Source organism: Tiliqua scincoides, chromosome 4, assembly GCF_035046505.1.
Source record: "Tiliqua scincoides isolate rTilSci1 chromosome 4, rTilSci1.hap2, whole genome shotgun sequence".
NCBI lineage: Eukaryota > Metazoa > Chordata > Lepidosauria > Squamata > Scincidae > Tiliqua > Tiliqua scincoides.
This window is the reverse complement of record NC_089824.1, coordinates 102,854,504-102,879,646: the sequence shown is the minus strand read 5'-3', so window position 1 is coordinate 102,879,646 and position 25,143 is coordinate 102,854,504. Positions and strand designations below refer to the sequence as shown.

At 42.5% G+C, this 25,143-nt stretch overlaps 1 protein-coding gene across 3 annotated transcripts in view; it reads left to right on the top strand.

The window, feature by feature from the left end:
• Positions 1 to 9,165, top strand: part of SORCS2 (sortilin related VPS10 domain containing receptor 2) — a 165,846-nt gene extending 156,681 nt beyond the window's left edge. For 2 of the 3 annotated variants that reach the window (XM_066623900.1, XM_066623902.1), the window contains 2 exons: positions 6,153 to 6,232; positions 6,533 to 9,165. In XM_066623900.1, coding sequence (XP_066479997.1) covers positions 6,153 to 6,232; positions 6,533 to 6,556 — 104 coding nt within the window. In that variant the 3' untranslated portion in view covers positions 6,557 to 9,165. The remainder of the gene's footprint in view (positions 1 to 6,152; positions 6,233 to 6,532) is intronic. The other variant, XM_066623901.1, reaches the window with a different exon arrangement.
• The last annotated feature ends 15,978 nt before the right edge of the window (positions 9,166 to 25,143 follow it).

The following is a 25,143-nucleotide window of genomic DNA, read 5'->3' as shown; positions in this document are numbered from 1 at the left end:
CTTGGGATCATTAGAAAAGGTATTGAGAACAAAACGGCTAATATAATGCCATTGTACAAATCTATGGTAAGGCCACACCTGGAGTATTGTGTCCAGTTCTGGTCACCACATCTCAAAATAGACATAGTGGAAATGGAAAAGGTGCAAAAGATAGCGACTAAGATGATTACTGGGCTGGGGCACCTTCCTTATGAGGAAAGGCTATGGCGTTTGGGCCTCTTCAGCCTAGAAAAGAGGCACCTGAGGGGGAAAATGATTGAGACATACAAAATTACGCAGGGGATGGACATAGTGGATAGAAAGATGCTCTTTACACTATCACATAACACCAGAACCAGGGGACATCCACTAAAATTGAGTGTTGGGAGAGTTAGGACAGACAAAAGAAAATATTTCTTTACTCAGTGTGTGGTTGGTCTATGGAACTCCTTGCCACAGGATGTGGTGATGGCGTCTGGCCTGGATGCCTTTAAAAGGGGATTGGACATGTTTCTGGAGGAAAAATCCATTATGGGTTACAAGCCATGATGTGTATGTGCAACCTCCAAATGCCAGATGCCAGGGAGGGCACCAGGATGAGGTCTCTTGTTATCTGGTGTGCTCCCTGGGGCATTTGGTGGGCCGCTGTGAGATACAGGAAGCTGGACTAGATGGCCCTATGGCCTGATCCAGTGGAGCTGTTCTTATGTTCTTATGAGCCTGTTTATATCCAGTGGCAGATTGGGACCCAACTGAATGGTGGTAAACGGACACCCACCACTTCCCCCTACTCCGCCATTGCAGACATAGTCTTCAGGCTCACTGGCCCCTCCCTCCATGCAGTTCTTTAAGCAAATCTGACTGTGTGGGACATGCTCCTAGCTTGCCCTGTTTTGCCTGCTCTGTGCAAGAAGCCCATGTGAACGAAGGAGTGAGATTGATGCACTCTAATCCTTGGAGTGCAGCAATCTGGCACCCTCACTTTCCTCCTCTGGATGCTTTGTAAGAGCCTTGCGGGGCAAGATAGCTCTTTTCTCTGCTTGGACTTTTAAAGAGGTGGAATGAAGAGCATGATGGGAGCAATCCTGGCATGCTTCACCTTTCCTGCTTTGATTCAGAGGAAGGAGCCAGGTGAGGGAGGGGTGGTGGGTGGCGGGGTTATGTGTTATCTCAGGCAGCCCAAAAGCTTCAGCCAACCCTGAAATGAAGCCTCCAAACAAGCTTCAAAGACAGCCCCCAATACAATGCTTTGTAACTACCCCCAGAGGAATTTCAGTAGTCTTATTGCAACATTTTTTCATCCTCCAAATCCCCTTTGATATATCACAAGAGCAAACACCTCCAAATTCATCTTAACATTTTGCCTTAGGCAACGTTTTGGAGCAATGAAGGGATGTGTTGAAACCCCTTGTTTGACTCTTTTTGCTTTCTTCAAAATTCCTTTGATATTTGGTCCAAGAAGTATTCCCCAAATGTGTTTTGACATGTCGCTGTAGGTAAAATTTGGTAGCGGTTGTTGGGGAATCAACCACTGTAGAAGCAAGCAAGGATAGTAACTGGATCCAAAAGTGAATGAACTGCTGCTAGCTCACTTTACAACTTGGTTAAAAACGGCCTGAGTTAAACACATAATCTGATCATAAGAGACACTGCATCAATTCATGCAGAAAATCTCCAAGACTGTGATTCTTAATTAGGCAAGAAAGATAAAACCTCCTTAAATGAGACAACAGGACACATGGAATCCTACGCAAGGAACTGCTTTTCATTTGCCCAGCAGTTAGGTTAGTTTATGTAAATTGACTTTCAGCAAGTGCCAAAAATGTTATTGTTAGTAAATGTTACTGCTAACAAATATGTCAATAGTTAATTGCCTTCTATGCTCTTGGCTTTGAATGGATCTGTTTGTCACCACAGTGGATGGATGGGTTGAAAATTTTAGTAGCCGTAAATTGAAGTAGGAGGAAACCCAGGAAGCGAAATGTGTCTGTGCTCCTGCCCACTATCTTGGTTTATCTGGAATTTCAGGAAAGGGGGTCAGTCTATCACCTTGTTCTTAATTAAACTATTGACCTTTCTTGATGAAGCATGTGGGCTGTGAACATGATTAAATGATCTCTGATTGGTATTCTACACAGCAGCAATTAAGGGCTGGGATGTAAAAGTGGAATGAGACAGAGGATATTGGGTCCTTTGCTGCTGTTGTAAAGACAGCATAGTTAACAGAAGATGATGAGTGCTCAAGCCATCTGAAATTGAGTATATAGTCTTGTGGTAGATCTTTGTGTGTGTCCTTATCCCTCAAGGTTGCCAAACTGTTCACGGAGGAAGTACTGAGATACTGAGACCATCCAGAGATAGTCTTCTGTGGGATTTCCGGTTGCACGCTGAGGCTGGCTCTTCATGACAAGCTTGAAACTTTGGGTCCTCCAGAACCCACTATAAGGGGCAAATCTCATACTGTAATTTCACACTGGCTTAGAAATAAGTGGGGGCATCGAGAGAGGAAGGTAGCAAACTTATGAACAAGAGAGAGGAGGAGTCATGCCTGTCTTTAATTTCTTTGCTTCTCCATTAACATAATTACATAGTGCACAATGCCACGCGTACATTTTCTTGCTTTGTCCTCACATCAGCTCTTTCTTTTCTCATGAATTGTTTAAAATATTTTTCTTGCATTAGTCCATCCTTATTTCCTGGCTTTAATCAAATCAAATTAATTTCTGCTCCCCTGATCTCCCTCGTGTTTCTGAGCAGTGTACTTTATTTGTATAGTTTCCAAATTGTTATCATGTACTCCGAAACACCCTCTATTGCAACAGTATTGTATCCTGTACTGTACTGTACCCTGTTAAATAAAACCAGAAGTCTCATACTTCTAGGTTTAAGAAGAACATGCACAGATGCTTTTTTTCCTCTCTAGAGCAGTGTTACAGAGGTGGCAGCAATTGTGGTGGGCAGCGTGCCAGGTTGTGCTGCTCCTGAATAGGAGGCTCTTGATTTGCAGTTACTGACTTGCTTCTTCAGGGTCTGTGCTGTGACTGATAGATGCAGATAAATCCTTCTCAAAAAGGTTGTGGGAAAAGAACATTCCGCATTAGTGCTTGCTTTTACGGCAGCATCAGGTGCAACTCAAGAGGGCTGCCCTCACCAAGTGTAGAGGAGAAAGTTGGCCAGAAATCTTGTCACAGATGGTTTACTGGAGCAAGAGTATTTAAAGATCTCAGAGATTGTCCACCAGCAGTGAGTGACCTTTGAAGTAATTCAAGATAGACTCAAAGAATATTTCTCTTGCGGCATGCATTAGGACAGGGATGTCAAATGTAAGGCCTGCAGGCCGAATGCAGCCCCCAAAAGCAGTTGATCCAGCCCCCAGTATAATTGGATTCTCCCGGAATGATAATTGGGCTTTCTCATATCTTGAAAATATGGACATGATTTGCGCACTTCTTTTTTGACATTTACAGCTAATGAGTTTGTGTGTGAGAACAAAGTGCTTATTTCTGGTCATCTGCTTAATGACATCATTTCCTGCTTAATGATGTCACTTCTGGTCCTCAGCAGGTAGCATGAATGCTAACTTTGGCCCTCTGTATGAAGTGAGTTTGACACCTCTGCATTAGGTCTTCATACTTGATTTTTCAGATGGATTTGTTATTTACTTGGTTCTTGGTTAGAGCGTCTGAAATAGTTAAAGCCGCTTTCTTCACATTTAGATAGCTTGCTAGATTAGCTATAGCTAATTAGCTAGGCTTTGGCTATTGCACAAGTAAATGGTGAAATAGTGAATTGTCACGAACGGCTTTGCAACTTTATGTTTTTGTTAACAGAATGGGTATGAACCCACTTTGCCCAGTGGGGGCCATGAACTTCCTGGGCCAGCATTCCTCTTCAGATGATGATGCAGCATTTCTTTTGCCAGAGTTTGGGAAATCCTTCTGTTTTTGGAAAGAAGACTTTTTGCCTTCTATAGCTTTCATGACCTGACATGCAAGCCATGCTAGCAACCTCCTGGTGGTATACTAGAACATATACCACCAGGCGGACGCTAGCATGGCTTGTATACCAAGCTTCTGTTGAGATTCTATTTTGGTCTCAAATAATCTTCCTGCACTCTGAAGAGATTTGGCACTCCTGACTTCTCTGTGACTTCCTTTTGGAAGATATTCTAGGTCACCATTCTCCTCTCCTTCACACTTCCTCTTCCACACCTCTTCCTTTTTAACTCCAGTAGAAGTAGAGAAGGAGGAAGAGGACATGGGAGCTGTGTTAGCAATTGATACTTGCACTGTTGGATAAAGAGGGCAATATTTGGCACCTCACCCCATCAGCAGATCTCAGACTGGCCATGCCTTTCAAGAAATGGAGGGGGGTGTCATGCAGTATTGGCCACCACATGAGCCTTTTCCACACGTTATGTATATATGGATAATGAAAACACATAGCTGAGCCTGCTCATCTGTACATTTGTTATGTTTGGATATTGAACATCTTAACTGTGGTTTATTTGCATCATCCAATATGTTGTACAAGTGGGGCCTCAGTATCCACAGGGGATCCATTCTTAGACACCCTCCCACCCCCCATGGATACTGAAAACCGAAGATAATGAAATAATAGCTCCGATCGTCTTCGGAGGACTCAGGTTGGGCCAAGTCTGGCTCAATACAGGTCCGGGGGACCCACGCTGAGCTAGATCCACAAATCCATGGATATGGAGGCCCCACCTGTATGATGAAGGAGAGGGAGTTGTTTCTGCTCTTCCACATTATGAAGAGGATTGTGGTTAAGTATATTAACTGAGCCTACAAGTGCACAGAGTTAAAAGGGACAGTGAGATAGTCCTTTTAATCATGGAAATACTTAATAGTCACTTAACACTTTGAAAATAGGATGTTTGAAAAAAAGGAAGGTGAAGAACTTGTTATATTGATTTATTTCTTTTTCTGTCCTGCATCCTCCCAAGGACCCAAGGCAAACAGCAGCAATTTAAGGAGGAAAGAATATTAACATGCGATAAGAAAATACAGTGACCAGATGCCTGAGTGCTGGTCCAAAATAGTGCTTTCAAAAGGTATAGAGGAACAGTACTAGATTCAAGGGCTTGGAACAGAGCTATATCAGGACTTCTAGGTTTGTAGGAACTGAGCAAGGAAATGAAACAATTAACATCCCATGCAGCTTACCCATGTGGAGAGTTGAATGCATTATTGAGTGCAGCCATGATATGGTGACAACCATGTCACTATGGGTAAACAGGACCTGCGTCTGGATCAGAGCCACGTATTGTTCTAGCCATTGTTCTTGAAAACTATTTAAATGGCATAGAAGTGATTCGGCTAGGCCACCAGTAAAACTTTTAGCAGCAGGTGCAGGGAGGGAAGTTTGGACCTTGGAAGAGGAGAAGAGGATGGAGTTGACTCTTTTATTCTCAAGTAATAAATTCTCTAATTAATTAATTAATTAATTAATTAATTAATTAATTAAGCCAACCATCTTGCCAAGGTTGAGAATCAGGGATGAGAATTATTACTCATTTTAATTGATTGATTGATTGATTGATTGATTGATTGATTGATTGATAAAAATGAGTAATAATTCTCATCCCTGATTCTCAACCTTGGCAAGATGGTTGGCTTTATTGCTGTTGATCTGACACTGGTTAGGCACATCATTCTGGCTGCAAAGCATGAGTATAGTTAGGTCTGGGCTAATGGTATAATAAATGTCTGAGGCAGAGTTACTCCATCCATTGTTTTTGTTGAAGCCTTTTCCAAGCTTAACTGTTTCTCTGATTAGATCTGAAATACTTTCAACAAATTTTCAGCATAATACTATGCATGTCTACTCAGTGATAAGCCCTATTGAATTCAATGAGTCTTACTCCTAGGTGAGTGTGTAGGATTGCAGCCTCCATTACTCTGAGAAGCCTCTTGTGCAGTGGAAATTCTCATAAATGCTGGCCCCTTCTCACTGATGAAGTTGTTAAAAGAGGCTGTTCTCAGTTCACAGCACCATACGACAAAACATGTTCTCTTTTCTCATAATTTTGAAAAATTTACAGTGGCATATTTCCAGACTCACCCATCCACTTTTTTTGTTTTTATATATTTTATGTTCCCTACTTTATCGCCACCCCCACCTTGGGACTCCTCCACACCATTACCTTGCAGTGACTCCTTCTGGGAGAGGTGGAAACTTGAACAGCTACAGAGTTCCCTTACTGCTGATGGCAGTCAGTGTCCAGTCCCAGGTCAGTGTCATCTTGAAAGGAAGCTTGTGGTTCCATTCTCCTCCCTCGCCTGCTCCCCTCAAACCACTTTGTCATATCACTTGGCTCACAAATCTAGGAATTCACCCCAGTTCATCAGAAGCCAACATTTCCAGCACTGCAGAAAGCACTGAACTGCTGCACCACTTCCTCCTGATGTGATTTGACAAGATCTCCATCTTGTTTGGTGGAACTAGTCCTGGAATACAAGGGTGGGAGGGATGTTTAATGTCACAATTCTGTCATTTGCTAATCTTGCTGCTTTGTTTTTCTGTTCCTTAGGCAATCTCTCAGGCGTGGTTCTGAGCATAAATTCCAGGGAGATGCACAGTTACCTGGTTAGCTGATATTCACGACTGAATACATAAACAAGACTCTTCTATTCTTGGGTCCTTCCTTCTCCCCTCTGAAGATGTAACTACTGGTGGGAAGGAGATTTTTAATTTGTCTTGAAGATAGACACAGCCGTGTGTTGCTCAAAGAGAAAGATAATATTCTTTGTTTCATGGCTTTTGACTTTTTTTTACACCACAAACTAAGATAGCAGATCTGTAGCCCTAAGCACACTTGCTACCACTTTTCCTGACTCCTGTGTCCCTTTAGTTTTCTGTGTTCATTTAATTGAATGCATACAGCGCTTAGTTCACCATGGTGGTATCAAGTAGAAGGCTGTAATTCTTGAGCCATGAAGACAGGTTTTAAAAGCTTAGTTGAAAAAGAAATCTGGTGGAATGTTGGGAATTGTTTCCTGTTAAAAGGAAGTGACTGCTGGGTCTGGCAAGGCACAACTGAAGAAATGACAGCTGTTGTAGTCAAGAGACATGCTTATTACTCATTAGCTTTCTTCTCCAGGCCTAGTTCAAGCCCAGGTTACAGCATCTGCTCCAGAACAACAGATAAGGTGATGCGGAAGTGGGAAATTGTCTAAAGTGTTTTGTACTTTACAAACAAATTGTGTCGCCACCAAGAAGCTCTCAGCTTTATTTTGCTCCCTGACCAGGTTCCTTCCTACCCAGACGCCACCCATCCTTCTGTAAGAAGGTACCACTAAACTGACTGATAGTTTGCAACCCACATAATTATATAGTATACAGCTTGGGCTGCCTTACCTTCTTTTGGTCTCCAAAATAGCAAGTGTAATTACTTTTTTATTTCTGTAACCTTTTTTTTATACCTTTTTAAACTTTCTATTTTTATAGCTATACAAGCATTCCTGCCTCAGGATAGAGCTGTCAAAGCAGCATATTGGGAACTCGCTATTTTATTCTTTTCCTATTTCTACTGTGGGGCTGAACAACCTGAAAATATCACTGCCTTGGATGTGTTTGACAATCTGGTGAATTAAAGTAGAGGATTAATTCCATGTAAACGGTTGCACTTTCTCAATCTTACCCCTAGATGTCACATCTCATTGCTCAGACTGGAGTTGAGCTGGACCCTTTTTCTGTAGGCAGGATAATTCTCTCCTGATGTTGTTGTTTTTGGAAGATGTGCAAGTTTAATTTTGTGTTTGCTTGTTCTACCCCTAATAGTGTTATGGAGGAAGTACTGTAAGAATGCAGTCAAATTTGCACCTGGTGCTGTTTGCTTGAAGAGTCTTGTATAGTAGATGAACCACAAAGATGCTTGGAATTAGTACACTGAACACCTTTCTAAGTGTCCCCCCTTTTACAAAGCACTAATAGAATGACCCTAATACTTTTTAGAGACAGTTTTGGAATACTAGTGGATAGCTGAGCATTAAATAAGAAACAATTCTGCCACACTATTGTTGTATGTATTAGACTCTGTCTCCAAAGAGTCATTGTATTCTTTCTGAAAGCACATTCAATTGTGTTGTGTTAGATTTTGTCGTCTTATGAGCACTAAAGTGAAATCCTGCAGAACTATGTCAAGCACAATGCTTTCAGGAACTGTCTAATAATACTGCTGGGAATGAATGGCAAGTCTAGTTTGCCACCTGCTCAGGATCTCTGTCTGTCTCTGTCCATACAGCAGCCTATTAAGCCCTGTGCATTTGCATATAAAGCGCAACACCTTCCTGCTGCCTTAACAGTGGTTGAGAAAAAATAGGCACTAAGTGTCCCAAGGACTTAAAGGGAAGAAGGGATTCCTCCATAAAGCATTCTGTGCTTTGGAATCGGTGCAATTGCTGCACTGATTGAGTCTTCATTTTACTGTCTGTCATAGAACTGACACTGAACACAACAATAGCTTTCACAGGGTATGCAGTAGGAGGACAGTTGTTCACTAACCTGGAGAACAACTTTGTGGAAAGCCCAAGATCACCCAGGCCCTAGGTCCCACACAGCCACAGATTTATAAAGAATTAATACATAGTGTGCGTTGATCGATTGTATTAATTCTTTATAGTGCATAGAATTAATTAATACATAGTGTGCATTGATCTATTGTACAATTCTAGTGGAACAAAGCCTTATTGTGCTTAGTAGTTATTCTGAATGCTATCCGGGGAAAAATGAATTATTAGGGAAACTAATCAGTCAGCTGATTTTTTTGGTGTTATTCTTGCAGAGCACCCTTGCCGCTGGAAGAAAACTGAACTTTTAGTCTTGTCTAAAGTGCAAGTCTTGTCTCAGATTTTAGGGATGGAAAATCCCCATCCTGATCCTGTAGAGAGGAAATTCAGCTCAGCTCCTTCTTATAAGATAATATGGAGAAGCTAAATGAAAAATTGTTGTTGCTTATTTAACACTATTTAACAATAGCATGTACCTAGCCAGAACTCACACTTGCTTTCTGTTTCTACTTCTCTTTACTTTTGTAAGTTATAAGTTTTGTAAGTTGTAAGAGAATGGATGATGGCTGGATCCCAAAGGATCTCCTCTATGGAGAACTCGTGCAAGGAAAGCGCCCTACAGGTAGACCACAGCTGCGATACAAGGACATCTGCAAGAGGGATCTGAAGGCCTTAGGAGTGGACCTCAACAGGTGGGAAACCCTGGCCTCTGAGCGGCCCGCTTGGAGGCAGGCTGTGCAGCATGGCCTTTCCCAGTTTGAAGAGACACTTTGCCAGCAGTCTGAGGCAAAGAGGCAAAGAAGGAAGGCCCATAGCCAGGGAGACAGACCAGGGACAGACTGCACTTGCTTCCAGTGTGGAAGGGATTGTCACTCCCGAATTGGCCTTTTCAGCCACACTAGACGCTGTTCCAGAACCACCATCCAGAGTGCAATACCATAGTCTTCCGAGACTGAAGGTTGCCAACAACCAATCCATGGAGGGAGGAGGATAGTTTTCAACATTACAGTGCATTTCTTATCACTGTCACCGGAGAGCTGCTGGTGCATTCAGATGGAGCTCTTGCTTCCTGCTCTTTCTGGTAGCAGATTGCACGTGCAGAGACATGTATGCGTAGTCCCGTCTCCTTTGCTGAAGTGCCTGAGCAGTGACTTCCCCATCCTTCTGTATCCTCCACCTGGGCTGGTAAAGTTCAATGCAACATTATGCTCTTATAATTTACCTATAGGTATTGCTTCTCTCTCTCTCTCTCTCTCTCTCTCTCTCTCTCTCTCTCTCTTTCTGGAGAATGTATTTTTTTTAATGCATAGTGAAGGAATTGGGCTCTGGTGGTGCAAGAAAGTTCTGACTATTTGAAAAGTAATATTGCTTGTGTTCTGCTTTGCTTTGCAAAATGGGTTTTACTGCATTGTTTTGAAAGCAAAGTGCTTTCTACATTGCTAGAAGAGTTTCTGGAAATGGTATGCTAGTTTCTGGTTTAATTTCAAGGTTAAAAGCCAGCAAACAAATCCTGCCATTATCTCCTTCCCTGTATGAGAATGGGTGACAACAATATGATTGCAAGGCAATTGGTTGTTGAGTAAAGAGGTTGGATTCTTTTAGTAGTTTCCACTCCTTAGAGTCATCTTTTCTAAATTAGGCTGTGTGCATGCTGCAGAGAAATGCATATAGTATTGGCAACCTTCAGTCTCGAAAGACTATGGTATCGCGCTCTGAAAGGTGGTTCTGGCACAGCGTCTAGTGTGGCTGAAAAGGCCAATCCGGGAGTGACAATCCCTTCCACACCGGGAGCAAGTGCAGTCTGTCCCTGGTCTGTCTCCCTGGCTATGGGCCTTCCTTCTTTGCCTCTTAGCCTCAGACTGTTGGCAAAGTGTCTCTTCAAACTGGGAAAGGCCATTCTGCACAGCCTGCCTCCAAGCGGGCCGCTCAGAGGCCAGGGTTTCCCACTTGTTGAGGTCCATCCCTAAGGCCTTCAGATCCCTCTTGCAGATGTCCTTATATCGCAGCTGTGGTCTACCTGTAGGGCGCTTTCCTTGCACGAGTTCTCCATAGAGGAGATCCTTTGGGATCCGGCCATCATCCATTCTCACGACATGACCAAGCCAACGCAGGCGTCTCTGTTTCAGCAGTGAATACATGCTAGGGATTCCAGCACGTTCCAGGACTGTGTTGTTTGGAACTTTGTCCTGCCAGGTGATGCCGAGGATGCGTCGGAGGCAGCGCATGTGGAAAGCGCTCAGTTTCCTCTCCTGTTGTGGGCGAAGAGTCCATGACTCGCTGCAGTACAGAAGTGTACTCAGGACGCAAGCTCTGTAGACCTGGATCTTGGTATGTTCCGTCAGCTTCTTGTTGGACCAGACTCTCTTTGTGAGTCTGGAAAACGTGGTAGCTGCTTTACCGATGCGCCTGTTTAGCTCGGCATCGAGAGAATGAGTGTCGGAGATCGTTGCATATAACTGAGCCCCAATATAGTCAAAATGAAAAATAGAGTCTATTGGAATACTCAGACGAAGCAGCAACACAGTAGGGCAATTGCCAATTGCCTTCAAACAATTCAGCAACTCCTTCAAGATGCTATGGTGTCACAGGAGCCTCTGAGGTGACAGAAAGGTCCAAAGCAGATAGAAAAATAGATTAAAAGGAGGTGAAAATGTTTTTATCAGGGAGTTTCACCCCAGAAGGCGTTACAAACATGGTGAGGGGCATCTTGGTATTGCCCCTACAGCTCCATCTGGCTTCTTACCTTACTCTGCCTCTGACTAGCTTTCCCTTTCCCAGAAGACCATCATCATGGTCCATGCTCAATTCCTCTCTCAGTTCTATCACTGAAACTTGGCTCCCATTGACATTGTCACTTTCCTTTGGCAAGCTCTCCATGGCCTGTACACCTCACCCTGAAAGTTGCAGCAGTGACTTTGGTCGCCTTTATTACAGGCCCTGCCATCTCCCAGGCTAGTTCATCTCAACATTTGAGATTCATTCTGTACAACTTTGCTTGCCCCCACATCTCTGTGGTTGAGGTTCTGTAGCCTTCTGTCTTGTTTTCTGGCCGCTCTCAGGCTTTTAATATCGGCTCACTTGGACAAGCTTGCTGCCTTGTGATTTCAACATTCATCTCATTAATCTCACTTGTCTGTTTGCCTCCCACAACTTCTTCCTATACTCCTTCTTTGAATTCTCTATTTTGGCTGACTCTCCTGACCCACTGCATTGTGCAATGTCTTGATTTTATCTTCACCAAAAATTGCTCTGTCTCTGACCTCTCTGCTATAGAGACGCCTCTGCCTGGCCATCGAAATACTGCGTAAAGCACACTTTTGCCATGCTGCTGACCTGTGATTCACTGATTTAGTGGCTTTCTTGGAAGAATTGTTCTCTCTTTTGTTTGCTTCTTAGACACACACACACACACACTCCCCAATGTACACAGATTTCATGTGAAAGCACTTGCCAAGCTCTGACTTGCTAAATTTGAATTGACAGACTTATAGGAACATTGTCAAGCCCTTTGCATTACAAAATAGAAACAGACCTGCCCCAATCCATGACAAAAGTGAAGCTTGATTGCTCCCAGTGTCCAGTTTCTTCCGCAACATCTCCCTTTTCCCTGTTTGTTTTTGGAAGTGGCGTCCATCATGTGCTTGCTCCTCAGAAAAAAGGGAGACAAAGCAGGCTACTCTGCATGGCCATTGCCTGTCTTGTGCTTGCCAGGATCAACTAAGAGCGCACCAATGTCTCTAGCCAATCCCCTTATCTTTAATTGAAACTGTGGTGTGATAAAGAGCTTTGGGGGAGCTGGTGCTATTTGTGCCTGTGTTAGCAATTATATACTTTTTAAAAAAGTCTTGAATCAGATAAATTGGTGTTTCTTCTGATTTGAACAGATGGACAAGATTTGTTTGGGTCTGGGAGAGGGCAGATTAATTTTATTTATTTTTTTTGTACACAACTTTGATGAAATTGGGGAAGTAAATCTGTCCCAAACAACTGATTAAAGACCTGGTGGTAAAGGACAAAAAACAGATAATTTGAAAATCACTCTGTTGACCACTTTCATGTCCATCTGATTTAACTGGAAGCTTTAAGAATCTGCTTAAGTGAAAACTTTTTATTTATTTATTATTTATTAGTAGAAATTATATCCCGCCTTTCCACTCCAGAAAGGAGCACTCAAGGCGAGCACTTTTTGCCTCATTGCTTTGCCCCCTTTGTTGATATGTATGTCATGGTTATCTTATTGATCAGAGAAAAGGGGTGATCAAGGATGTACCATGCCTTAAACCTTTCTCAAACCACCAATATAACACAGAAATATTTAAAGTTGTGGTATCAATTCTGCACCCTTTGTCATTTCCATGAATGTTGGCAGGTCTTCATTGATATACAGGCATGTGCTGCATAACAACTGTTCACTTAATGATGGACCACATATATGACGGTGGTCAAAGCACAATAAAGATGCTCTTAATGAGGCAATCTTGTCTCCTATAGCTTGTAGCGGAGAGTCTGTTACATCTCTCTGTTATGTAAACAGAGAGGCTGTTAATGCAAAGAAAAGGCAATCCATCTTTAGCAGACTGTGCAGCCAGCTAGTGTCTGGCAGGGAGTTTCTGTTTACGCAACAAAGGCAGTAGATTGGACTGAATGTTCTCTTAATGACCTAATCGCATAACAACAGGGATTGGAGAACGTATTCCCATCGTGCACATATGTACGTCAAAATATAATAGGAATTTTAGGTCATCCAGTTAGATAATGTGTTTCCTGGTGGTTTTAATCTGGGTGTGGGTGTTTCTGGTGCCAATGATGGCACTTAAAAAATTAATACAGATCAAAACCAATCCATGACCATCTTTTTGAAAAATACTAGGCCACAGTAGTGGCATCAACAACCAAACCAACCATTCTTTGCTGTTGCAAAAGTGTCTCCAAATTGCATCTGCTGTGTGTGACAATTGCTGCTTACTTTGCAGGCAAATCTCCTGCCAGATTTACCCATTCATTTGGCAGCAGAGCTGGAACTTGCCATTGACTTGTTGGCAGGGGAATGTGCATTTCTGTTTTGCTGGCTCAGTTTCAGATATCCAGTATGCAGGAGGTGCTTGGAGAGCACAGGTAAATCTGCTACAAGCTATAGATTCTCACATCCGTTCTGGCTGTTGTAAGATGGAAATGATTAAATCCTTCGTTCTGGAAAGCCAAATACCAGGCAGGTTTTAATTGTCATTTTTCCCTGGCTCTTACTTGCTAACCGGTTTATAAGCCAACCGTTTTTGAACAGCTTGGAATCAGTTGCCTGCATTTCGGGGTTGGCAGACCTATAATCATCCTTTCTAGGATACTGTGCCTTTCCTACTGACGTCTATTGGTGATTGATCCAGTGCATTATGGTAATCTAGAGGGTTTTTTTCCACTTCAGAATAGTTATTTGATGCAATAACCTGTGAGGTGATGACTGTGCTATCACTAGGGTTAGTGTTTTTCAGTGCTACTATGGTCTCTGCCATTGACCTCCTTCTGTACTAGTCACTGTTCTCTCATCATTCAACCACCTCTTCTCACCATCCTCCTATTGGCAATTTCCACACAGCCTGTTTTGACCCTGGCCTTGTCCCCACTGTGTGCAGGTGCCCATCAAGGTGAGGAAGGGCCACTCCTCTGTAATGAGCCTTGTAGGACTTGGGGTGCAGTAAGCCCTTCACCCTTCCACTATTCTTGGCCTTCATGATGCTTCTTTCATGTTCTTGGGTGGGTGAGAAGCAGTGACTTGGTCGAACCCTGAAACACTGCACAAAAATTTAATACAGACTGTCTTTTTGATGTCACACGCACACACCCTGATGGTGCAGTCCGCAGACCCAGTAATACCACTTGTGCTGGTGGACCTGGAAGGCGTGCCATCTAAGGTTGTTGCTGTTGATTCCCAGTACAGAAGTGTCAAGTGGGTTTTTGGCTGCAGGGGCAGGAGATGCATCATTTTCCTCAATATACGGATGCCAGTCAACACTTACGATGCCCTCTAGATTTGTTTAGAAAAATCCTCCCCTTTGCTGCTGTGTCATTGCTGTCCTGAAGATCATCTGAGTAGCCAGTTTCTCATTCCATGCATGCACCAGACTGGAATGTAAAAGCAGATCAGAGGTGCACTGGTAACTACTTCACGGCACTGGAATTATTTTCCCCGGAGGTTTCCAAAAACGTACCGGGTGTGGCTATGTATTGGGGCTTAAGCATCTTGCTGTGCATTTTCATTCCATTGATTTCAGTGGGACTTGGGCACACCCAGTTTTTTTGGATTGCATCCACTATGCATGTATATTTGGACATTGGCAAGCATTAGGGGTGAAAAGGGTGTGTATTAATGTGAACTGCTTTGTTTTGTCAATTCTTGCTTCCCACCCTGAGCCTTCAGAGCAAAACTATCTGATGAAAATTAAAAATGTAAGCCTCCAAAACTTTGTACAAAAGGACAGAGAATGAGAACAGCCTGGTCCTAGCCAATGTTTGCCTGCCCCAGTTCTTTCAAAAACCATATTGCCAGCTAACCCCTGAACTGCTTGGAAATAGGTCATGACAGGGCTTGCTCTCAACCCAGTGTGAAAAGTTCTCTCTCATTATGTACCTCATGTAAATCTGCTAATAATGACGGGTCTACAGATGTCACAGGAAATTCATAAAAGCTACTTTGCTAATGAGTCACAAAGAAGTGCCTCAGATTCACGCAAGGGGTAAGGAAACAGTGCCTGGGTTTTGATCAGGGGTGCCCAAACCCCAGGCCTGGGGCCACTTGTGGCCCTCAAGGACACCCAATCCGGCGGGGAGCCCCCAGTCTCCAGTGAGACTCTGGCCCTCTTGAGACTTACTGGAGCTGGCCTGACGCAACTGCTCTCAGTGTGGCGGCCAACTGTTCAAACTCTTGCGTGACCTGTGGGACGAGGGCTCCCTCCTCTGCTTGCTGTTTCACTTCTGTGCTGCAGCAGCAAAGGAAAGGCTGGCCTCGCTTTGCGCAAGGCTTTTTATAGGCCTTGAGCTATTGCAAGACCTTCATTCATTCATATAAGTTCCATCTCTAACATAAATTCTTTTTTTCCCCGGCTCTCGACACAGTGTCAGATGTTTGGACACCCCTGGTTTAGATGATGCTCAGATGTGATGAAATGAGTGTGGCAACTTTCATTTTAGTCTTTGCACGTCCTGCTGCTTCTGAGTTGGCTTGGGCAGGAGCTCCATAACTGGAAGGAAGGGGTAGCTACTGACAGTACCTTTCTCTGCTAGTTGTACATGAAGCTTAAGAGGACACTCTGCATTGATCTGTAAGATTACTGTGGGAGGAGAAGGTTTCAAAACTATGTTGAGCATGTACTGTTTAAAACCAGCCCCTTGCATCTTTGTCCATAAGATGATACTGTACAGAGGCAATATAGATACTGGTACATGCTGTAAATGTGCTTCTGTGGACCTCTCTCTTTGGCATGTAGACCACTGTGTTGTGTATGCTTTTGTGTCTCCTTGAAGGCAGACCAATGTAAACCACATTGTGATAATCTGGACGTGAGTTGATAAAGGATGGTTGGTCCTCCTTCTGATAAACTAAGATGTTGGCAGGTGAAGGTTGAAAGAAGTGCAGCTATGAGACTAGAAACTCTGTATGCTCAGGAAGCTATAATTCTAGACTTTTATTATATCTGTTGGGTCATGATTCTTGGCTCCCTTGGCTTTTATTATATCTGTTGGGTATTCCCAACAGATATCATCCAGCATTCCTTGGCTTTCCTCCATCAAATCCCAGGCAGTGCCTAAGAATCATTTCTCTCAAGTCCAGTACAACCTTGTAGCATGCCTATCCCCCTTGAAGGCCTTGTCTGGCTGTAAGAATTGGAAGGTTGACTAGTGTCCCTTTAATACCCATTTTTGCCCAGTCCACAGGGGTACACATTTAGCCCTTGTTGTATATATATAACATTGGGGCAGAAATGGCTTAAACTCCTTCCATTCTCAGCTGTATGGATTTGTTTTTATAGTGCAATGAGAATGGCAGGAATTCATTCTATAGCAGATTGCCGTCACAAAATAGTCCAACAGTAACAAGAGTATTAACCTACAAACACACCCACCCTGTGGGAAACTGACCAGCAGAAAATGTTATTCCATAATAGATCCTGATGTGTGAAACTCATTATTGCACAGATCCATGGGGGCTATAGAGGCAAAACCAAAACAAACTGAAAAGTATCAGTCTTTGCGTGTGTATTGATATTCCCATAATAATAAACTAGGTAACATAGGCCCAAATCCTAACCAACTTTTCAGCACCGGCATGGCTGTTGCAGTGGGGCATGTGCTGCATCCTGCAGTTGGGTGTCACTCACGGAGGCCTCCTCAAAGTAAGGGAATGTTTGTTCCCTTGCCTCGGAGTTGCATTGCCCTTAGGTCAGTGCTGGAAAGTTGGTTAGGATTGCGCCCATAGTCTCTTATAATGTTACCAGTTACCAAGTTACCTGCTGTGTAACAAGGGGACATGCCTCTCCAAGGATATTGGTTCCATGTGAAGACAGTTTGTAATGATTCCACCTGTAAGGGAAGTTGTATTTACAATTGCGGCCTTCATGAGTCTTTGGCTTCCTATTGCACTATTCCTAGACCGACAGAGTGCTCAGCTGAACCAATCTAGGAAAACATTGGCTCAAATGCATTATCAAGCCACAGCTGTTATGCAGACGTAGATGGGCAGTGGCCTCATCCCAAGTCAGTCTGTGGCCAAAGCATCTTTTGTTGCCCAGGGTTTCATTAATCAATTCAGTACCACTGAGAGATGAAGGGCTCAGCTGGCTGCAGCCTCCAGGCATCTGTCCCTTTCTGTCACAGTACCTCTTGCCCATCGCATTTTTAATGGATCACCTTTCCTAATCCTTCTGGTCCATTTTTCCTCTCCAGCTGCTTATGCTGATTATTTAAGCCTCTGGGCTCACATTATGTATAAAGACATTGTGTGAAGACCCAGGGAACTGTATGATTGGAATAGAAGGGAGGGGGGATACAAGTCTGGCACCACTGAATACCATGTGCAATTTGCACTGTGAAGTTTTTATTGGCTCCTCCTAACAATGGCATGTCGGTCAGTATTGCCCCATGTCAATTTGCTGTTTCCTCTGGGTGCTTAGGAGGAGGGAGGGGCAAGGTGTGAAAGGAACCTTTGCTTGGGGACAATTTAAGGCAGCAGTTTTGGAGTACTGCTTGCTTAGAAATATTTCTGAAAAGTCCACTACATGAGGAAGCCTATTGCTCATATTTGGGGGGGGGGCATTAACCAACCAGAGCGTGCGTGTGCGCTCTCTCTCTCTCTCTCTATATATATATATCCAAGCAGTGCCCTCCTTGCACAACATATCCCTGCTTTGTAAATAATTAGGTTCTGGGTCCAGATGGAGCTTGCTTATCCCTATGTGACTGGAGCAGGATCTGAAAACTACACAGCCAACAAAACACACCTGGCAGTGTTAACAGAACATGCCCCATCTCCTCTGCTTCTCTCACCTTTACTAACTGGCCATTTGGCATGCTTAGGGGTCCTCCTGATCATATGGCATTGCTTTCTAGCCCTGAGGTGACAGCAGTTGCTACCAGCTAAGCGGCCCATACTTTATCCTTGCTGCAATAAAAGCTTGCTTTTCCTTCCATTTGCAGAAAGGGCTGTACAAGGCTTACACAAATAATACTCTAATGATTCTTCACTACTGCAGTTGGTCTTAGGACTCCCCACTTTGTGAAAGGAGGTGCTACAGTTGATCTACACCTTCATTATTCCCCACACAAGTGCTGCACTTCTGTCAGTGTTGACAACACAGAGCTCAGCATGTGTTGACACATGAGGTTATTGCCAAGTGTCTGGGGATGGTGGTGCAATGCCATTGTGACACTGTATGCCAGAATTAGGTCCCTGTACCAGTGCAGATCCCTTAGAAGGGAATATAGTTTCTACGGTTCTACTATAAATGCCTTTTGCCTGATGCAGGCAAAAAAACAAAACCCTGACTTGGTCTGCTGTAGTTCTGCATTATGTGGTACGGATGGTGTAGTTGTGTATGCTTGACACTTTTAGGAGCAGATTAACATAGCACTTGTTTCTTATGCATTGGTGTTTACTGAATACTATGAAGAGTACAGGAATGGTGCAAGCCTGTAAACATGCACCGGCCAGCATCACCATGCCGTAATGATTACAGCTCCCATTCCTACCACATGTTCCTGAGTGTTTGGAGGCACATATCTTCGTGTCACTTTTCACCTATTCTCCACAGCAACTCCTGCTGTACAGTAGCAACCAGGCCTGCCACACTGAGTGTGAACCAGCCCTTGTCACTATAAAAAACGCTAGCGCCTCTGTAACATTGCAGTACTGTACAGTTTAAGGCTTTCAGCTACTGCATACAGGTATGAGCCAATGAAACTAGTTATAGTTATTTATATAGACCATGAAGCTATAACTCCCCTTCCAAACACTTATTTGTACTACAATTCTAAAAACGTGCAGCTTGCTTAAACACTTTTAGTAGCCCTCACAACTTTTCCATCATTTCCTTTTTTTCACCTGGCTTTGACATGAGAATATCTGACACATTTTCCTAGTCCTATTTTAGATAACTTTATTCAAGTCTCTTTGTATACAATGGGGGGGGGGTGCAAAATGGATTTATAATTGTTAATGGGTCAGGTAGGTGGGTGGGTGGGTGGGGTGGAGGAGTCTGTATATTTTTGTATATATGTAACAGATGAAATGGAAATTTTGTAGTGATGTGTTCTGGTTTTGAGAAAAAGCAAATCAGTTTGAAGACGCTTTGTGTTAACATTTAGCTCTGGTTCAAATGAATAATCAATAGCTCAATTTACATAGTCAAGATGTCTTGAATTAGACCCTGTCACAGATTTGGTAATCAAATATTTGTAACCTGCACAATGCAGCCTAACTCTTCTGCTTCAAAAATGTGTAGAAGGTGAACTACTGTATCCAAAGGAATGCATTTGTTCTGAGAAACTGTACCACAAAATTTCCTTCATTAAAAATTGTTTGACACTCTACATATTGATTTGCTCCTTCTTTTACAATCAGGGCTGAAAGTGGGGCAGGACCATAAAAGACAAGCTCATGGGAGACAGTTAAAAGCAGGTCTGTGCAGAATACAGTCTGTAAGCCAGTTGTGGTTCATCTATTTGCATTGCCCCAAAGGAGAATTTCAAATACCCATTATCAGGGTCTTCTCTCTCACCTCTTTGCAGAGACATCTGCTGTCCTCATAAGCCTAGTAATGATGGGGGCTGGGAATTTTCCCTCCCCAGATTCAAATGCATTCAGACTTAGCTACAGCACTCATTTTTTTCTCAGTCAGTTGTAGACAGTCACACTGCATGGCAAACACCTGCATCAGAGACTTTATCAAATGCTAGGAAAGCTTAAAAAAAAAAGTGTGCTGCTGTGGCCAAACTCAAGAAAGATAAGTAGGGGATGACAAAAACAAAAAGAATGAAGGAAGAAATGGGGGTGGAGAGAACCAAGAGGTCAGATACAGAGAGACATAAGAATGGTAAAACAGAATGAAGGGGTCATAAGTGGCAGTGGTGCAGAAGGAGAAGACAACATTGCTATGGGGCGTGAAGAGAGAAGAGAAAGTATGGTATGAAGTAGTGAGAATAAAAACAGGGTTCAGAGAGATCTATGGTGTTTCAGAAAGACCATGCAATGGGGTGCTCTGAAGACAAGAGGTTAACAGAATGGGTTGAAAAAATGCTGAGTTACAATTGCAGTAAAAAGGTGTCCCTACGATTAACATACCAATGCACTTGTCTTAAACTGACAAATGTAGAAGCAGCCCTCAAAGTGATTTGAGTGTTTCACTCCTTCCTAAAAATGATCCAATCTCAGCCATAGGTGCCATCATCAAATTCAGGTTGATCTTTGGCCATTTTCATTCTGCTCTCTTAAAATGTCAGCCCATGGGATGTGCTGCAACACCGAAAGTGGGCTTTTGACCTTGCAAGATACACCAGGTTTAGTACTGTGAGTGCCTATATTTCATATTGTGGCATCTCTTATTACTTAGGAACAGTATTATGGTGTTACTATTTCAGATAAAATATAGAAGATTATATGTTAAAGCTGCCCTGTCTCTAATCAAAGTCACTACGACTCCAGGCTGAAGCATATGTTACGTTCGCCTTGGCTTCCCTATAACAAAACACCACATTCTGGTTATAACAGCAGAATTGCTTACCATAACATTGCTGTATCATGCCCATCTGCAGCCACAAGGAGCATGAGGGTGGTGGTGGTGGTGGGTCCATTTATAAGTCTTTTCATGCCCATGTCTTTTCATTGTTACTATAAAACATGCATTGTAACTCAGTGCCTGTTACAGCATCATCTGCTCAAGCAACAAAACTGGTGATCTTTACCTTGTGAATCATATCTGGGCTCCCATCAACTTTCCCATTGCCCACCCTGCCAACTCCATGAGCCATCTCTCTTAAAACCATCCAATAACTGGTCCTCAAAAAGGTTTTCTTTGGGCAAGAAAGCACAGCAGGGAAACAGTGCCTTTTAATCTTTTCTTCCATTCCAAGTAGTAGCATCCACTAGAAGCTTTGCAGATCAAACCAAACGGATAAAGGAGGAAGCTGTGAGGAAGTGATATGTTAAAGAGAGGGGCAAAAATACATTATTTTTGAATCTATTCCATTAGCCCACTTCAAATTTGCAATGTAGACTGGCTATATAAAAACTACCTGGCAAAGGAGCAGTTTAACAGAATGTCAAGAAGCTGTTGTGCAGTTCAGGACTGCAAATAAACACTGAGATAGAAATGCTGAGTTTTCACAGGGTATCTTTATTAATAATGCTAATTCATAGGTTACACCCATTAGGTGCCTGTCATAGTACTTTCTGGGTAGAAAGATGAAAAGTTAATCAAAGCGAATAAGGCAGTGGTTCCCAAACTGTGGCTCAGGACCCAATTTTTGGCAGGTCCTATACCAGCGAGCAGAGCCTCCAATGAAAACATGGATGGAGAGATCAGAATAACTGATTAAAGCCCTGAGGCTGTTCAAAAATCATGTAACTGCTAATTGCCCGGCAAAGAGCTCAGCTCCTTGCAAACTGAGCTGCAGTTTGCAAGCATGTGTAAATATAGGGAGATAAATGTTTCAGCATCTTTTGGGGGGTTATTGTAAATAAAAAAAGATCTAGAAAGAAATCATTCATTTGTTTAAGTCTATTAAACCTAGGTGGGTCCCAATAATGTGCCATTTTAAAAAGGGTCCCAGTGCTAAAAAGTTTGGGAACCACCTTAATAAGATCCAGGTTTCATATGGGCCATTTTTTTTTCTTCATTGGGCTTTTTAAGAACCATGAATTTCTATCTAAGAACATGAATTGCCTTGCTGGCCAAACCTATGTAGTCCAGCACTCTGTTAAACAGCAGCCAAATAGTGAGAAGTACAAGACAAATGGAATGTTAAATAAAATACAGGAGATACAAACAGAAGATCACCAACAAAATATGTTTTTTTGCCTCTGCGTTCCTTCTTCCTGGAGAATTTTAAGTATGAACTTGCATTTAGAAAATACAATATGGAAATAACTACAGTGTGAATAAGAGAGTACTGTATTACTTTATGTCAGACAACTGGGATTCGTTGGTTGGTGTAGTAATAATAGAAGACTGATACAAAATTTGTAATACATTGCAGATATTTTTTTCCAAAAAACACTTAATTCCCCATATATTTAAAAAGTACTGTATACCCATACCCCATGACACCAAGTACAACCTTAGGAAGAAAAATCTTAAAAGAGTTCCTGATTTAGATTTTGTTTTGGAAACCTAGATCTGTAAAATATTCTCACTGCCATGTTTATAAAAAAATTTAAAGTAGTACCTGGGAGCACTATGGCCAAAGCAGTCGGAAAAATTATTCTATAAAAAGTTTTGCTGTGAAATATGTGACAAAAACAGGAGATAAACTTATAGGGCATTGCCAGCCTTTCTTCAGCCCCACTCAATTGCATGCTCCTTATCCATGCACTCCTGGGGGAAGAAGCTATCCTGACCTTCCCTAAACTGATGGTTCATGGGGTGGTGAGGGGGGAAAAATTCCATTCCTGCTTTGGATTAGGAGGAGAGAAGGCCAAGACCTGCCCTTTTAAACTCCTCCGAACTTCAGGCCCTGAGTGGGACAACCATAAGGAGCACCTTACCCCGATGTCCTCCCACATCACATTGCACTGCATCTTCAACTCCAGAACTGCTTTCAGGAGGCAAAGGAAGGATTTTGCTTCTCTCTCTGTGCTGTGCATTAGCCCTAGATTAACTTTTGCCCCCAATCATCCCCAAGGGCAATGCCTGACATTTCCCCTCAAGAATGGATGGCAGCAAATATGGGAGAAAGTGAGGTGTTCACTCAGGAACAGTAGTTAAGTGTGACCCAACTTACTGCTCCTACTCACTGGGAGAGAAGCCTTCTCCTACTTGCATAGCTTCCTCCTAGGTTCTGTCTCTTGACAGAAGAGAGTGACAGAATGCAGTTTTTTAAAAAAAAATTGTAGAGAGGTTTGTGGAAAATATCCATGATTATGCAACTCTTCCACACAGGCTTAAGTCAATAAAGCCACTCACAAGGAGGCACCTAAACAAAGCACTATATATTGCTTCCCACCATCCCCAACAAGGGAATGGAGAGTATTTCACAGCATTTAATGTGGTCTATTAAGACATTATTTCGGGGGTAATCATTTTTTATCTGAATGGACACACAATATTCTAGTCAGCATCTAGCACCGGCCTGACAGCAAAAATGGCTTGGGAGAACCAAGTCACAGAAGTAGCACCAGAACAGAAGAGACATAAAGTGTCTGTCTGTGTATTCTAGCAACTATTTTGCAATATTGTGCTTATTTTTGGAAAGTCCTTGATTAACCCTCATAGAGATAAAGTTTAATAATACAGTGACAAAAACACTTGCTGTAGGATCTGAGTGCCAGACAAGTTCCCATCCCTATCAGAAAGGTAAGAAATGCACACAGCCCATAATACCGTAGACAGAAGTCTTGCCAAAGACAGACATACCTCCCTTAAGGACCCCTCTTTCTCTGCTGCATCTTCCCTTTGCTGCTCTACTGACACAGGTATCCGCTATGACACCTACATGGCAAGCAACTCCTACGCTGGGCATGTTTTGTGTTTAAAACAGCCCTTATCCTCATCTGACGTGTTTAACCGCCTAAATGTTTATTTAGCACTTTTTCTAAAAATAAGCTAATCAATTTGGTTAAAAAAATGTCACAGGGAGGAGATTTTTATGATTGCTGCAAGGGCAGCCAATTAGCACTCTGAAAAGCCACATGGGGGAGATTAGCTGGTTCTGAAGACAATCACAAAGTCAATCTGCACTCTGTCCAGCTGGCTTTCCCTGGATACCAGTTCCTTTTGGCTTGGTTTACTTTTGAAAAGCATATGAATGCCCTCAAACAGGTGACTGTGAATCCAAAGTGGGAATATTCACTTGCCAAGGTAGGTATGTCTGTCTGAGTCCTGACTTTAGTGGAATTTGCCAGCCTAGAATGATGATGATGCAGGAACTAAAATGTTAAAATGCACCCTCTGTTCAAAATAGTTTTCATGAAGGAAAAATGAAATTGCACTTATATTCTAGTTAACTAGTCTGTTACATGGTGTGTGATCTGTTTAAAAAAATGGCAGCAACTGAAATCACTTCTTCAATAAAACGGGTTGATTAGAGGTCTAGCAGACATCATAAATATGTACATATATAAATTAAACATTTAATGAAATATACAAATAAATTAGTTTAAAATAATTTGCCTAAACAAAATAACTTTTGTATAAACTTCCTTGCAGTGACAATTGGTGGGAATATGTGATATTTCTGCACATCTATTTGTCAGCCCTGCCAAATTGCCATATAATTCAAATGGAAGAAAAATGAAATCCTGACTGAAATGAGAAAAGAAAACGTTATCCCAATGCATTATACCCTTATGTGCCTCAGAAAACCTTAACCACCTTCATTGAACATTTATCATCCTTAGTCTTTCTGAAATGTGGGTGATACTGGAACAGCCTATGTGCATGTGGTCATGGTTTGGTTTTGCTCTGGTCTGAGGCCATGGATTCTCCATACTGACAACTGGAGACAATAACTATATCACTGCAGATAAGCTTCTTGGGAGGTGCAGAATAATAATATAGGTCATGAAATATAGGACATTTCAAGCATTCAAAGCGCTTCACATACATTATCTCAGTAATCCTTACAACAACCCTGTAAGGTAGGTCAGTATTATTATCGCCATATTGCAGATTGGGTGCCGAGGCTGAGAGACTGTGGCTTGCCTAAAAGGCAACCTAGTGTAGTAATTTTATGGCCAAGGAGAGATTTGAATTGGGGACTTCCTGGCTCACAGCTCACACTCTTAGCCATTATACTACAGCAGAAAAAAGAAACATTATAAAAAATTATAAAAATAAACATTACAGTGTTCCCTTAAAAAAAACAACCCAGGAACATGTATATCTTATGGCAGAGATCACTGAAGATAACAGATGCTTAAGGAATAATAATA